Raw genomic sequence first — 15,751 nt, 5'->3', positions numbered from 1 at the left:
TGAAAATAGTAAAGATATATGATCTTTGAAGAGGAAAAAAGACATAGGTCCTTCTTTATTATTTATCATAATATATACAACGTAAAAGTATGTACATGACGAGAGCCGGTAGCTCAGGTGTAGTATGGCCGAAGCTGAGCAATGTTCCACGGCCGGCGGGTCTCCTCCTCCGACTTACGTGAGTCTTTGTGCTCTTGAATGTCAATGAGGTAATATGACCCGTTGTTTAAATTCTTACTGACCACAAAAGGTCCTTCCCAAGGCGGGGATAGTTTGTGTGCATCTGACAGATCATGAATGAGTCGGAGCACCAGGTCACCTTCTTGAAAGGTCCTGGACTTAACCCGGCGGCTGTGATAACGGCGCAGGTCCTGTTGATAAATTGCTGATCGACCCGCTGCCAAGTCTCTCTCCTCATCTAACAAGTCAAGTGCATACTGTCGGGCTTTGTTCATTATTAGCTTCAACGTAACCCACCACGCGAGGCGAGTCATGACGGATGTCACTGGGCAGCACCGCTTCCGCTCCGTAAACCATGAAGAAAGGTGTATAACCTGTAGACCTGTTAGGAATGGTGTTGATACTTCACAGCACCGAGGGTAATTCCTCTACCCAACAACCAGGTGTCCGCTATAAGGGAACCATAAGCCGGGGTTTGAGACCTTTTAAGATTTCTTGAGTTGCTCTCTCAGCCTGACCATTAGATTGAGGGTGAGCTACGGAAGAAACATCAAGCCGGATATGCTCACGTTGACAAAACTCCTCCATAGCACCTTGGGACAAAATAGTGCCGTTGTCAGTGATAATGTTGTGTGGAAAACCAAAGCGAAAAATCACCTTTTTCACGAACTGAACCGTCATGGCTGCATCACACTTACTCATTGGCTCTGCCTCAACCCATTTTGTGAATTTGTCAACTGCCACTAAAAGATGTGTCTTTTTATCCTTAGACCTTTTGAAAGGTCCAACCATGTCAAGCCCCCAAACCACAAACGGCCAAGTGATTGAAATCATCCGCAACTCTTGAGCCGGCACATGCGCTCGTCGTGCAAATTTTTGACATCCATCACACCTACTGACCAGATCCTCTGCATCAGCGTGAGCCGTTAACCAGTAAAAACCATGACGAAAAGCTTTGGCCACAAGAGACTTTGACCCGGCGTGATGACCACAATCCCCTTCATAGATCTCACGAAGTATTTCTTGACCTTCTTTAGGAGAAACACAACGCTGAAACGCTCTAGTGATGCTGCGATGATACAACTCTCCGTCAGAAATCGTCATTGACTTGGACCACCGGGTTATCTGTCGGGCCAGGGTCTCGTCCTCTGGCAACTCGCCCCGGGTCATGTAAGCTAGGAACGGTACTATCCAATCTGGAATAACATGAGTAACCGACACTAAATGTGCCTCCGGGTCAGGAATGGCCAAATCTTCCTCTGTAGGCAACTTAACAGACGGGTTATGTAAAACATCCAAAAAGGTGTTAGGGGGTACCGGCTTACGCTGAGATCCCAACCGGCTTAAGGCATCGGCCGCTTCATTCTTTCTGCGGTCAATGTGTTCCACTTGATAACCCTTAAAATGCCCTGCAACAGCTCAACCTCGCGGCGATAAGCCACCATGAGAGGATCCTTGGAATCCCACTTGCCTGACACCTGTTGAGCCACCAAATCTGAATCGCCAAGGCACCGGACTTGGCTCAGACTCATCTCTTTAGCCATTCGAAGCCCATGGAGCAAGGCTTCATATTCTGCTATGTTGTTAGTACAAGGAAACATCAATCGCAACACATAACAAAACATGTCCCCTCGAGGAGAAGTTAAAACAACTCCAGCCCCCGAGCCTTCCAACTGTCTAGACCCATCAAAATGAATCGTCCAATATGTGTTGTCCGGTTTCTCCTCTGGCATCTGCAACTCTGTCCAGTCGTTAATGAATTCAACTAGCGCTTGAGATTTAATCGCAGTACATGGCATATACTTCAAACCATGAGACCCAAGCTCAATAGCCCACTTGGCGACTCATCTTGTGGCTTCTCTATTTTGAATGATGTCTCCTAGAGGAGCAGAGCTAACCACAGAGATTGGGTGACCCTAAAAGTAATGTTTGAGCTTCCGACTTGCCATGAACACCCCCATAAACGAGCTTCTGCCAACGTGGATATCTTTGTTTAGATTCAATCAGCACCTCACTGACGTAGTAAACCGGCTGTTGGACCGGATGTTCTTTGCCAGCCTCCTTGCGCTCCACAACAATGGCCACACTGATAGCAAGTGAGTTAGCAGCTACATATAATAACAACGGCTCTTTCTCAACCGGAGCAGCAAGAACCGGCGGCTCAGCGAGCTGTTTCTTCAGATCCTCAAAAGCAGAGTTAGCAGCATCACTCCAGACAAAGTCATCCGCCTTTTTCATAATTTGATACAAAGGCATCACCTTCTCCCCTAACCGACTTATGAACCGGCTTAAGGCAGCGACATGACCCGCCAGCCGCTGAACGCCATTGATGCACATCGGTTTGGCTAGAGATGTGATCGCCTTAAATTTCTCCTGGTTAGCCTCAATACCTCTGTTAGACACCAAAAAACCCAAGAGTTTGCCAGCTGGGACTCCAAAAACACACTTGGCCGGGTTAAGCATCATCTTGTTGACTCGGAGGTTATCAAAGGTTTCCTTCAGATCTGTTACCAAGGTTTCCTTCTCTCTGGGCTTCACCACTATATCATCCACATAAGCATGAACATTACACCCAATCTGACTATGAAGGCAATTTTATACACACGTTGATAAGTCGCCTGGGCACTTTTAATCCCAAAAGGCATAGACACATAGCAAAAGGCTCCGAACGGAGTGATGAAAGTTGTCTTCTCCTGGTCCTTGACTGCCATCTTGATCTGATGGTAACCTGAATAGGCATCTAGAAAACTCAAATGCTCACAACCCGCCATAGCATCAATGATCTGATCAATACGAGGGAGAGCAAAAGGATCGGCCGGACAAGCCTTGTTCAAATCGGTGTAATCCACACACATACGCCAGGTGCCATTCTTCTTGAGTACAAGCACCGGGTTAGACAACCGCTCTGGGTGAAAAACTTCAACAATGAACCCGGCCGCCAAGAGCCGGGCCACCTCTTCTCCAATGGCCTTGTGCCTTTCCTCGTTAAACCATCGAAGAAACTGCCTGACCGGCTTGAACTTTGGATCAATATTAAGAGTGTGCTCAGCGAGTTCTCTCGGGACACCCGGCATGTCAGAAGGTTTCCATGAAAAGATGTCCCGGTTCTCACGGATGAACTTAATGAGCGCGCTTTCCTATTTTGGATCCAAGTTGGCACTGATGATGAACTGTTTGGATGAGTCGCCAGGCACAAAATCGACCATCTTGGTGTCATCGGCTGACTTGAATTTCAACACCGGTTCATGCTCCATAGTTGGCTTCTTCAAAGATGGCATGTCTGTCGGGTCAACATTATCTTTATAAAACTTTAACTCCTCTGTCGCACAAACAGACTCAGCATAAGTGGCATCACCCTCTTCACATTCAGGGCTATTTTCCGGCTTCCATGTACTATGATGGTGCCTTTATAACCCGGCATCTTGAGCTGTAGATACACATAACACAGCCGAGCCATGAACTTGGAATAAGCCGGTCGTCCAAACAGGGCATGATATGGGCTTTTGATCTTAACCACCTCAAAAGTTAACTTCTCAGCCTTGAAATCATATTCATCCCCAAAGGCTACTTCCAGTTCAATCTTACCAACTGGGTATGCCAACTTACCAGGCACAACACCATGAAAAACAGTGTTGGACTGTTTAAGACTCTTATCAGTCAACCCCATCCGACGAAACGTCTCATAATAGAGGATGTTGATGCTACTGCCTCCATCCATGAGCACCTTAGTGAACTTATATCCACCCACCCGAGGTGCCACCACTAAGGCTAAGAAACCCGGATTATCAACCCGGGGAGGGTGATCTTCCCTACTCCACACAATAGGCTGTTCTGACCACCTCAAATAACATGGAATCGCCGGCTCAACAACATTGACAACCCTCTTATGAAGCTTCTGGTCCCTTTTGCATAAATTAGTGGTAAATACTTAGAACTACCCACTATTCAACTGTTTTGGATTCCTCTGATACCCGGACTGTTGCTGCTGTTGCTGCTGATTACATTGGTCGGGTTGCTAATTATAGCCACCCTGGTTAGCCGAATGGCCCTGTCCATGAAAACCGCCCCCGCCTGAACCGGCGCCCGGGCCATGAAAGCCGCCTTCGCCTAAACTGCCGCCAGGCCCGTGACTACCATCAAACATGTTAGAATTTTTAAATGCCTTCATGATCGTACAGTCCTTCCACAGATGGGTAGCTGGCTTCTCCCGGGTGCCGTGTCTTGGAGAAGGTTCATTCAATAGTTGTTCGAGGGTGGGACCTGACCCGCCTGACCGAGGAGGTGGCCTACCCTTGCGCCATTGGTTGTTGCCCTGTGTATTGGTGTTAGCCACAAACTCATCAGCCTTACGTTTATTACCTCCTTGATTCGCCGGGTTATGCTGGTGACCCTTGCCGTTGCCGTTCTTCTTTTCCTTCCCTGTTTTCTCTTCATCAAACACGGCATCCTTGGTACTGTCAGAATCAGCATATTTGACCAGGGCCGCCATCAACTGGCCCATGTCATTACAGTCACGCTTGGGCCGCCCCAGCTTCTGCTTCAGAGGTTCAAAACGGCAATTTTTCTCCAACATTAAGACTGCAGAGCCGGCATCCATCTTATCAGATGAATGTATTATCTCCTTGACCCGGCGCACCCAATGGGTCGTGGACTCACCTTCCTCTTGCTTACAATTAGTCACGTCCACGATTGACATAGGTTGTTTACATGTGTCCTTGAAGTTTTGAATGAACCGGGCTTTTAACTCCGCCCATGAGCCTATGGAATTGGGTGGCAACCCTTTCAACCAAGTGTGAGCCGTTCCATCCAACATCATAGTGAAATATTTAGCAATTGCTGCATCGCTGACCTCCAACAGCTCCATCGCCATCCCATAACTTTCAATCCATGCCCCAGGCTGCAATTCGGCCGTGTAATTAGGCACCTTGCGAGGCCCTTTAAAGTCTTTTGGCAAGCGCTCATTACGTATAGCCGGCACCAGGCAAGGGACACCTCCTGTTCTCGTGGCTACTCCTGCCTCAACAGCGGCTGCTGGATAAACCGGAAAGGCCTGATGAGCCGCCTGCTCAGCTGCTAGTTGAACCGCCCGCTCCACCTCTTGACGGATTCTCTCCTGATCCGCCAAGTTAAGGGCTCCACCCTGCGCCGGCTCATGCCTGCGCGGTTGGTTATGGCGTTAAGCGTTGCTCGACATAGCGGCTGAGTCCATATGTCTGCTATAGCTCGGGCTCCGGCTTGGGCGAGGGGTTGAATGGATTCTGTCTCGACTGTAAGAGTACGCATCCTACTGTGCCAGAGCCGTCTGAAGAAGTTCCCTCACCCTTCGTGTTTCAATTGTTGTCGGAGAGTCGCCTTCCATCGGGAGAGCCGCCAAACGAGCCGATGCAGCAATGAGATTCTCCAAAGGATTAGAAAAGCGACCCGGTGGTATTGGTGTGTACTGAGGCGGGGCGGTATTCATACGAGGTGGCTCCATGGCCCGCGGTTGAACCGGCGCCCCTGCCCTGGGTGTCGCGATCCGGTTTGCCTCCGGCGGGTTACTTGGACCAACCCCGGGTGTGTGGAAAAGATTCCTAGGATCGTACGCCAGAGGCAGACGTGACTGAGTTTTCTAGTGCCTTCTCCTCATGACCTCGTTTGACGCGTTCAGATCCACCGAGAGCCGGAAAGTCTTTGCTTGAAGCTGCTGAGCACGAGCATCTAAAGTCGCTCGCTCCGCGGCCATCCTGACCTCTTCTGCTGCTAAATTTTCCTTGGCTTGTGCCATCTCTTCACATAGCCGTGCCACCTCCACGTCATGCTGAGCCTTATCCGCCGGCTCCACCATAGCAGTCAACAGAATCGTCAACTTGTCCATGAGGTCCATTAGCATCTGAGTCGGGCAGCGCGCAGGGTCTCCTGACCCGGCCGTTGCCGACCTAGTGGTTATTGCTGCTGCAGCCGTGGAGTTCTGCCCGGGTTGAGTGCCAACCATGAAGACTCCGGTTCGATTCGGCGGCTCAAAGGGGTCCGGAATACTACTGCCATCGGAACAGCCCCCAAGCATGCCATCTTGCAGCTGATACAAAGAATCTATCTCACCTGTTGATGAAGCAGCATTGGAACAGATGGCCGTCTCACCACCGTCCATTGATCCTTCAGAGAATTCACCTCCATGGATGCAACCCACGAAGGCATGCTTCACGGCAGGTTGAGTCCGGGCGGATCTCGCGTGCTGAGCCGTCTCGATGAGGTTGGTGTAGATGTCTGGCTCAGGGTCTGACTCGCCGATCCGGCCGATGAAGACATGGATTCCACCGAAGGGGACCCGGTACCCGTACTCAATTGAGCCGGCCTTGGGGCCCCAGCCTTCGTCGTCGATGTAGAGCTTTCCACGACGACTCTTGGTCATCCGGCCCACAGCGTATCCCTTGAGCCCTTCGAAGTTGCCCTTTAAGAACTCAAATCCACCATGCGCTGGCCCCACGGTGGGCGCTAACTGTCGTGAAATTGTCACAGCAGAAGTCCTAGCAAAAGGACTTAGTCGTAGGTCCATCACAACTAGGAAGCTTAAAGGGGTTAATCGGGACAAGGGACACGAGAGGTTTATACTAGTTCAGCCCCTTACGATGAAGGTAAAAGCCTACGTCTAGTTGTGTTGGGATTGCTGGGGTTTCGATGACCAAGGAGCTAATCAGCTAGCTTGGCTATCGATCTCTTGTTTCTTGCCCTAAGCCGCTGCCAGGTCGTCCCCTTATATACATGGGTTGATGCCTGGCGGCCTACAGAGTCCCGACCGGCTCATAAAACGTGTACGGCTCGGTGACTTCTTTTATATGCCTTTCCTTACAAGTCTTTCTTTACATACAGCGGTTTACAATATTGGGCCTTAAGCCGCCTCTGGGCTTAGGCCTTCTACAAGTCTTAATAAACTATCACCTTGAATATTACTGGGCTTCTTTTGTAACCCGCCATTGGGGTTGACCCGGCCTCTCCTGGGCGGGTCATACCTAATAGCTATATCCTCAACAAGCTGTCTTCCATGCATGTCAGATATAATTGCACACACTGATATATATATATATATATATATATATATATATATATATATATATATATATATATATATATATATATATATATATATATAGACACACACACACACTAGCAAAAGGGCCCGTGCGTTGCAACGGGTAAAAAAGAGAAAAACGCAAACACGCATGCCCGCTAAAACAACTATATACAAGGTCACTATAGACAAGATATAAATGTAGAGTGGAGCATAAGTTTTTTTTGAAAGCCAGTGGAGAATAAGTTGGTGAAGAAGTAATCCAAAAGAAGAATGTTGAGTGGAACATAGGTTGATGAAGAAGTAACCCAAACCGGTACATCATTTTATTCATTATCCAGAAGCATGATGCAACGAAAGCTAATTAATTGTCCAAAAGTGTGATGGAAATAAAAAGTGTGATGGAAATAAAGATAAGAACTAAGTGGCTGATTATTCGCATCTTGTCAGGCATCGTATATGACCATAGATGTTAATGAAAACACTAAAAGGCGACAAAAACAACTTTTTGCAGAATAATACACCACCACACTCATGGGAGTCCAGTTAACAATTTTCATTGAAACTGAAAGCATTATTGAATAGAGCAAATAAACTGCAAGTTTATGAATTCTATTGACGTCATGATAGTTCTGCTCATAAGGATCACCTGATGTCTCCATGGCTACTGCTGTTACAATAATACCACGATCTTGTAAACTATCCTTGTAAGAACATTAAGTTAGCTGAAGAAAGATCTTCCATTGGGAAAATGCATCATTCTCACCGCACACTGAGGTGCACGCCGTCGCATGTGAGATGGCGGCCAAGGTTCTGGTTTCCTCGCCCATGAGGCAGATCCCGCGTTACATCGGGGACATGGCATGGGCGGTGGAGGATGCTTGAGGTGGCTGCACGGGCTACCGGCCGGTGGTGGCGACAGTGCAGAAACGGGAGGGCTGACGTTGTGGCAGGCACGGAGTGGCGGCGACGCCCGGGCACATATTGGGCATAGAAATTTCACAGGACTGATTCAACACTCACGCGAGGGAGAGAGACGTGCTAGTTTTTTCTGTAAAGGGAAAGAAATGGAGGTGAGAGATGTACGTAAAAAAGCAGAGGGGGAGATGGACAACATATGAAGATGGTAGACGGGCAACCTAGCTTCCTGGCCGTTGTCAACGGCCACCGCCTTGAACTGCCGTCTCTGGCCTCACCGGTGTCAGGCCTCAAGTCAACCTGATGCTTGAAATGAAGTTGCCTGCATGTCTTCAAAATTTAGTTCAGAAGCATGAAAGTGTTCAAGTTCAGTTTGGAAGGTTCCTGCAAGTATTCAAAATTAAGAATATTCAGAACATAGCAAAACAGAGAAGTGGAGAAGGAACGACCAGCATGCAAGCTTAATGCTAGCACTCAATTTGATGGTTGACCATCTTGCCTACTCAATATGCAGATTAATTGTAGTTATTAATCATAATACATGCTATTCTACCATAGGCATTAACACAAGCACTGTCTTGCTAGAAAGAACAAGCCACTGGAATCAGAATAGACACCGGAGAAACTCGCACCAAATCATCCAAATAGAGATGAAGATACATGAAGCCATACATCCATTACCTAGAACCAAAAAAACCATGGTATGAGGGGAATGAGTGCATAGCATGGAACTACCACAGGTTCAGTCAGAAAGACACAATTGGTAGTATTAGAAATCAAGTGCTTGATCAACTGATATACTAATGATAGGAAAGTGTAGTACCAGTTCAAGTTTGTAATACACAATGGGAATGCCACCTCTATATCAAAAGGATGATACCTCAAATAACTCCATGAACTGTGACACAAAGATAAGACTGATGAGTAAAATCGGCATCGGCATACCACAGTACGGAAAACAATTAGCAATGATACATGGAGGAAATTGTATATATAATGAAGAACATCAAGCCAGGTCACAACACCATTATAGAGATACTACCAGGCGGGAGGTTGGAACACAGTAGAAGCGTTAAACCTGTATGAAAATTGACAAAAGAAATTTACCTGTTTCCCGTTCGGTACCACCTCAAGCTTTTTAAAATCCCCATCAACAACATATTTTCTTCCTAACAGAAAACAAATCAATTAAGTGTAGTCCTTGTAATCAATCATAATATGATAAGAGTTCTCTTTTATAGGAAGAAAACATGAGCATTCATTTTAAGTCTGTGCTTTTATCATATGCCGTTTTTTCCACAGCATATCCCCTGTTTCTCTGTTGTAAAGGTACATGATTGACTGTACTACTTTTTTCTACCACAGTAAACGACTTTGTTTTATAGTTCCCTAAAACATAGTATAGTTTATTGTTACCATAATAATTTTCTGACATCAGTCCGGATAGCTTTTGTTATCTGTTCGCCAACATTTTTCTCACACTTGGGTTTATTTATCGGCATCAGAACACAACGAGAAAAATAGGCATGCCTTCTTCGGCAGGTTTGACACTTCACAGATAGTAGTAACAACACCAAAACCTCGTCTTTCTTCAACTCTTGTAGCACTGCCGACGCCTTTGATGCGGAACATCTTGAACCTTCCTAGTGATGAATGTGATCTCTGTATAAAATGATAATAGGTTCAATGCTAGAATTGGTCTGAAGTCATTTGACACTTCCAGGGAGCTAGTTAACGAACAAATATTAATTGAGCATTAAGGATTTGTACCAGGCACTTCACATCAAAGTGTGACATCTTCACTGGGTGCCTGTTTATTGGTGGCTATGATTCACTCATTGGAGTAGATTCTGAAAAAAAAATGGGAGGCCGGAGGCACATTGGAAATCCATCAAGAGTTGGCCTGCAGTGTTGGTGTATATAGTCAATGTTATCAGTACGTTGCAGATTCAACTTCTCAAACAAAATCATAGTAAAATTGAATCGTTTTACACATTATGAACATTCGGAAGCAGCTAACAAACCTATTAGGCGTCTATTCACGGTTGCTAAATTGTGTCTGACCATTAAGTGAAGAAGTCATAAGAGAAACGGTTGTGTGTATTGAACATGTACACAACACCCATGGGTGATGCCCCAACTCAGAAAAATCTTGCACTCAAAATCAATCAGTGGAAAGCATGCACATACCACCGAACGCTGATGCAGCCTGGAGGTTGTTGTTGGCCACGGCCACGGGCGTGTTATGGCCGGGCTCGGCTCATGCGCCTCCGCCGGAGGCAGGAGGAGCTCTCCTAGGGAGGTGGATGCTGGAGGCGCGCGCCGTCGATGGTGCTGGGCGCCCGTCGTTAGCGGGGGCTGGGTGCACGGGATGGGCGTCGCGCGAGATGCGGCGAATCCTGACGAGCTCGACCGGATTCGACGACGGCGGAGCGAGGACGGGCATCGCGGAGAGGATGGATGTGGGTGCGGCGGCGGCGGAACCCTCGTGTTCTCGTGCGGGCTGCGATGTCAACGACGGGCGAGTCAGGCCGCGTATGAATCGTTTTTTTTTTCACTTTTTACGGTCAGATTGCTGTAGATTGCGGGTTGATTCCTCTAAACCACATGGACTCTTTAGAAAAACGCCGTGACGTGAACTCGGAGAGTCAATCCGTGCTTTATTATTACTAGTAAAAAGGTCCGTGCGTTGCAACGGGAGAATATCACACACTCTGACCTTGATAATAATGTCTCAAGACCTTCACTCCTCAGCAACGCGAGCTTCTATCTGGCGGTGCCCAGGAGAGGGGATGGTTCAGTGACAAGCGACAATTGGATTGCCAGTGAAGACGTGGTCACATATCACGTACTACATGCATCTTGTACATGTCCTCCACAGGATGATGGCGTAACATCCGCCCATCTGCTGCTCCCGCCGTAGCCAGTCCATACATCTTCCTCCTGCCAACTCGACCACCAAGTAGAGGGAAGGTGTGGCAAAAATTATTGTCATCTTAATAATCCACCAAGCACATCTTCTATAAATGCAGCAAAAAGTTAGAGTAGCATCATGGGAAAATTTACTCCCCTTTCATGAACCTATATAAATATAAGCTGATAAAAAAGAAAAAATATGTGTCATAATTCATAAGCACATCTTCTATATAAATATTAGGATGAGTGACAGATGCATTTATACAGATATTGCATTTGTATTTTGGACCATATATAGTATATGGGACATGAGTTGGCAATCAGTCCATCCTTTTAGCACTAAGGATATATTTTTCCTATAGTATGCATTTTATTTGTCCCATCCGCGTCCCTAAAATTAAAGATACTTCCTTCTATTCATATATTGGTCTTAGATTTGTCTAGATATGAATATATCTAAAACCAATTAATTTTAGATATCATAATATTTTTATTAGGTTTGTCTAGATATAGATGGATGTATCTAAAACCGTTTGGTATCCGTATCTAAAACCGTCACATGTATCTAAAAAAATCTAAGACAAATAATATTGATATGAGAGTATACTAATTTGAGACATTTTTATTTAACTATAGTGTAAAATAATAAAGTACACATATTTGATTTTCATTGGTGAACTATCCTGTTTTTAGCTCAAGCACGTGGACCCATTCCAGAGAGACAACTTTTATGGATCCACTACCAACCTTATCCCTTCCAGGCAGAGAGCGCTCTACTATCTGATCCTTGTTCATCATAGCTGGGACGGAGGAAGCGTAGGCTAGGGGAGAGTGCTGTCGGAAGCGTAGGATAGGGGAGAGTGTTGTCCGCATGGCTCGTACGCTATCTGGCCGCTAGGCGCCGTCGAGTGCGGCGAGCTGGGTGCTCGGCCAACCCTATAGTGGAGAAGCTGGGTCCAATGTTGTGTTCATGCAGTCGGTCGAAGGTCGAGCAGAGGTTGCTCCTGGCTCGTTTGAATGGTTGATTCCATGCACCCGTGTGGAGTGCACAGGTCGCCGGCTTCTTCGAGACGCTCTGGGGCGCATGCGAGCTGGGTGCTCGGCCAACCCTGTGGTGGAGGAGCTGGGTCCAATGTCGTGTTCATGCGGTCGGTCGAAAAGGTTGTTCCTGCTCCCCGACGGCGCCGATTCAGCCAGCACATCCCACGAACTCGTTTAATTGGAGTCAACAAACAACGCATGCCAATGTCTCCACGAGACTTTTTTCTTTTCTTTTTTCATAACCGCATACTGCCGAGACGCACATCTCACCCTCGTTTATTTTTTATTTTTTAGGCTGCTTGTTTCTAGTATAACTCGGCCGTATATAAGTTGATTGTTTTTATTGAAAGGGACGATGTGGGACTATTTAATCACATGGTATGGTCGCACTTTTTTCTCCTGAATCAACTAAAAGAAGGAAAGGGGCGCAGCTGGCCCAGCTTGGCCCATGCACTTAAATCATAAACTGCAACCCACACACGAAGTCATGTGATGGGTCGGATGTAGCGGGCGGACGGGCTAAGAATTAGTACCACCTCGTTTATATTATGATTTTGTCTATACAAATTATAAAAGCGTATTATAATATGAGAAGAAAGCGTATTGTGACGGTGAACCCACGGAGTCAATCCGTGCTTTATTATTAGGGAGAGATCCGTGCTTTATTATTAGGGAGAGATTAGGGATACACACACACACACACACACACACACACACTAGCACAAATACCCGTGCGTTGCAACGGGACAAAAAAGGTGTCTTCCAATTTTAAGGAAATAAGCATTTCAAAATCCAACCAATTGCACCATTAAAAAAAGTATATATTTTGATTCCATTGTAATTTATTAATTATTTTAGCTATTGTTGCCTTATTTTCGTGATAGTTGGGCGAGCACAGGTTGTGAAAGGCCCGGGTCGAGCAACATGCACGACATGATGATCTCTTCGTTGGGACAAACCTCCCTACAATACCAACATCTTATGGTCTACGCGTTTATCCTCTCAAAAATATGCTTTTATGGTCTACGGATTTAATTTCAAAAATAGAAGGATTTTTTCATGGAGCAATTTTTTTTTTGAATGGATGAAATTTATTTGATATTGCATGATTATGTCACATAGAGCTGCGGGAGAGATGGTAAAATGGAGTGGAGTGCTCCCCCCCCCCCTCCCAGCCAGCGTGAGAAAGATGCTCTGTTGTCTCATTCTCTCTACTCTTCATCCCTCTCTACTCTTCATCCCTCCGTCTCCCGGTATCCCCTCTGTATCTCAGCAATGACATCGGTGACATCCAGAGTTAAGGAATATCTTAGTTGTCAGCAAGCCCTAGTGTGCTCCAATTACCTTCTCTGTTAAGAAATATTTAATTCTAATATTTCACTCACTTTTAATTATTGTATATGATAATGTATTCATAAGATGTGTTAGGCATGAACATTAAACTATGATAGTACAACAAATAACAGCAAGTAAATATAATCGGTGCTCATTTCGTATTCTTTTTTTTTTGCAATCGATAGTACACATAGAAACATTCAACGGCTTCCGATAGGTGTAACCATTAAAAAAGGCAAATAGACCAAAAACCCTTACCTAGAGAGCCTCCTTATCCACATAGCAGATCCAGCAGTGGTGCAACCATTAAAACAAGCGAATAGACCAAAATCCCTGAGACAGCTCCCTTATGCACAGCAACGCTGCTCATTATCAACCCACCACCGCAGCCCAATGGTAGTGACGCTAGTTATTCAGCATGAGGTTGTGTGTTCGATTCTTTGCACCAGCACTATTTTTTCTTCGATGTGTCTTAAATGGGCTAGGATAGGTGGGTGGCGCACGAGCTCGGCCCAGGTGGCGCATTGGGCCAGGATAAGTGCGTGACGCACGAGCTCGGCCCAGGCGGTGCAAACTCGAGCGATATGTAAAACATATCAGGTCGGACGAGCTATTAGTACCACCTCGTTTATAACGATTTTGTCTATATAAATCGTAAAAGCGTATTACGACTGGACGGAAGCGTATTGTACGGTGAACCTACGGAGTCAATCCGTGCTTTATTATTAGGGATATATATATATATATATATATATATATATATATATATATATATATATATATATATATATATATATAGGACAAATGTTTCCTACAAGCAGTGGTAGTTACCACCACTTGCGTTTTCTATATTGTATGTAGTATCTGTCAAAATTGAGAGTATGTATGTGTAGTATGTAGTATATATACTAATTTTTAGGTAGTATATACCATGTTTTGAGTATGCTCTTTTTACGTACAAATATGTACGTATTTCACAAATATAACAAAAACTATGGGTTCATATGTAATTTTTTCATGTAACTTGCTTTGAAATATCTTAGATATAGTATATGAATATATTTAAAATGATAAAGTAGTATATATAATACCACATGGTAGCATATGAGATATATGAGGTAACTACCACCGGGTGGTAGGATGGATTTTCCCTATATATATATATATCCACAAGAACATCACGGAGCAATGTAAAGGCCAATAAATTTGATGTTAATGATACCCAATATGATGGAACATCTAAAGGGCAGTTCTTCAGAAGAGTTGCAGAAAGATGTTGAATCCTCTTCACCCCACAAGGTCCTTGCTCTAACTTGGCCCGTGATATGGGTAATACATGCATATCAATATGTCATGCCTTTCTATTCTTCAGTACCTATTCCATGTCTCTGTTGTAGCATGTTTTATAATTGAAGCACCATTCTTCTATACAAGGCATGCAAGAGGAAGACGACTATGTTACAATCTGAAGGGTTACAAGCCAGGTCTTTGCAAAAGATCCAAACGCCAGGAGATAATAAACCAACTGCAGTTTTTATAGATACTGCTCCAGCACAGAGAAACCCAACTCCTACTAATAATAAGCAGATTCCAGTGGCCAAAGAACTAGTCCGCTCCAGTCCAGCAAAAATATGTGAACTCCATTCTAAGAAGCGTGTGTGTATCCTTGCATCATGAAATTTTATAGCATGCTGATCATATTTTCTACATGTTTCTTACACATCTCTGCTTTAGAAAATAAGCTTAATAGATAGAAGAATTTCTGCACTGGTATCGTCTGTGAGGAAAGATTCTTGCAGGAATTCTCTGTGCTCCAATGCAGATATAAGTACCTGTTGTATATCACTATATTTTTGCATCAGCGTGTATTTTGTTAATCGGCATGAATCCAACCTTTATCTGATCTAAATTTAGTTGTAGCAAAATGTATGATTAAAGGCCACAATGTTGAATTTTGTAAGGAAAACTGCCTGGTAGTTTTGCATCCTGAGCTGCATGAGTGTACTATCTCATATCAGTGGGTTTGATTACTTTGGTTCTGCAGTGGGTTTTCAGTGTTTTTTATTATGCTGTCATGTCATATCCCTAGCTCTTACATCATACTCCCTCCATCCGAATTACATGTCGCAGAAATGGATAAAACTGGATGTATCTAGAACTGAAATACGCCTAGACCCATCCATTTATTTCCGGATGGAGGGAATACATGTCAATATGTCATGCATTTCTATTCTTCAGTACCTATTTCATCTTTGTTGTAGCATGTTTTATAATTGAAGCACCATTCTTCTATATAAGGCATGCAAGGGGAAG

The 15,751-nt window shown here is 45.0% G+C and overlaps 1 protein-coding gene across 24 annotated transcripts; it reads right to left on the bottom strand.

Annotated features, from left to right (window-relative positions):
- Positions 1-7,766: 7,766 nt before the first annotated feature.
- LOC123150535 (uncharacterized) lies at positions 7,767-10,698 on the bottom strand. Of its 24 annotated transcripts, none has more exons than XR_006475170.1 (8): positions 10,337-10,697; positions 9,917-10,049; positions 9,563-9,808; positions 9,254-9,311; positions 8,970-9,044; positions 8,779-8,827; positions 8,368-8,530; positions 7,767-8,279 (listed from the first exon to the last, which is right to left on the bottom strand). XR_006475170.1 is itself a non-coding variant. In XM_044570377.1 (7 exons), the coding sequence occupies exons 2-7, from the start codon at positions 9,941-9,943 to the stop codon at positions 8,248-8,250; spliced, it is 375 nt and encodes a 124-aa protein (XP_044426312.1). In that variant the 5' UTR covers positions 9,944-10,049; positions 10,337-10,697; the 3' UTR covers positions 7,767-8,247. The 24 variants fall into 24 exon arrangements, 4 of the variants coding, with proteins under 4 accessions (XP_044426312.1, XP_044426313.1, XP_044426315.1 ...); XR_006475173.1 differs by having other exon boundaries at positions 9,254-9,315; positions 9,727-9,808; XR_006475172.1 differs by having other exon boundaries at positions 9,727-9,808.
- Positions 10,699-15,751: the final 5,053 nt, after the last annotated feature.

Source organism: Triticum aestivum, chromosome 7A (genome assembly GCF_018294505.1).
Source record: "Triticum aestivum cultivar Chinese Spring chromosome 7A, IWGSC CS RefSeq v2.1, whole genome shotgun sequence".
Lineage (NCBI taxonomy): Eukaryota > Viridiplantae > Streptophyta > Magnoliopsida > Poales > Poaceae > Triticum > Triticum aestivum.
Note: the sequence above shows the minus strand (reverse complement) of the source record. Positions and strands in the feature narration are given on the sequence as shown.

Excerpts from the sequence above, each read along its gene's own strand:
- LOC123150535 (XM_044570377.1), bottom strand. The coding sequence starts at position 9,943 with ATGTCACACTTTGATGTGAAGTGCCTG. Across the intron at positions 9,312-9,726 it reads AAGAGTTGAAGAAAGACGAG|AAAATATGTTGTTGATGGGG; the intron begins GTTTTGGTGTTG and ends TCTGTTAGGAAG. Across the intron at positions 8,469-8,969 it reads TGTATTACAAACTTGAACTG|GCAACTTCATTTCAAGCATC; the intron begins GTACTACACTTT and ends GAAGACATGCAG.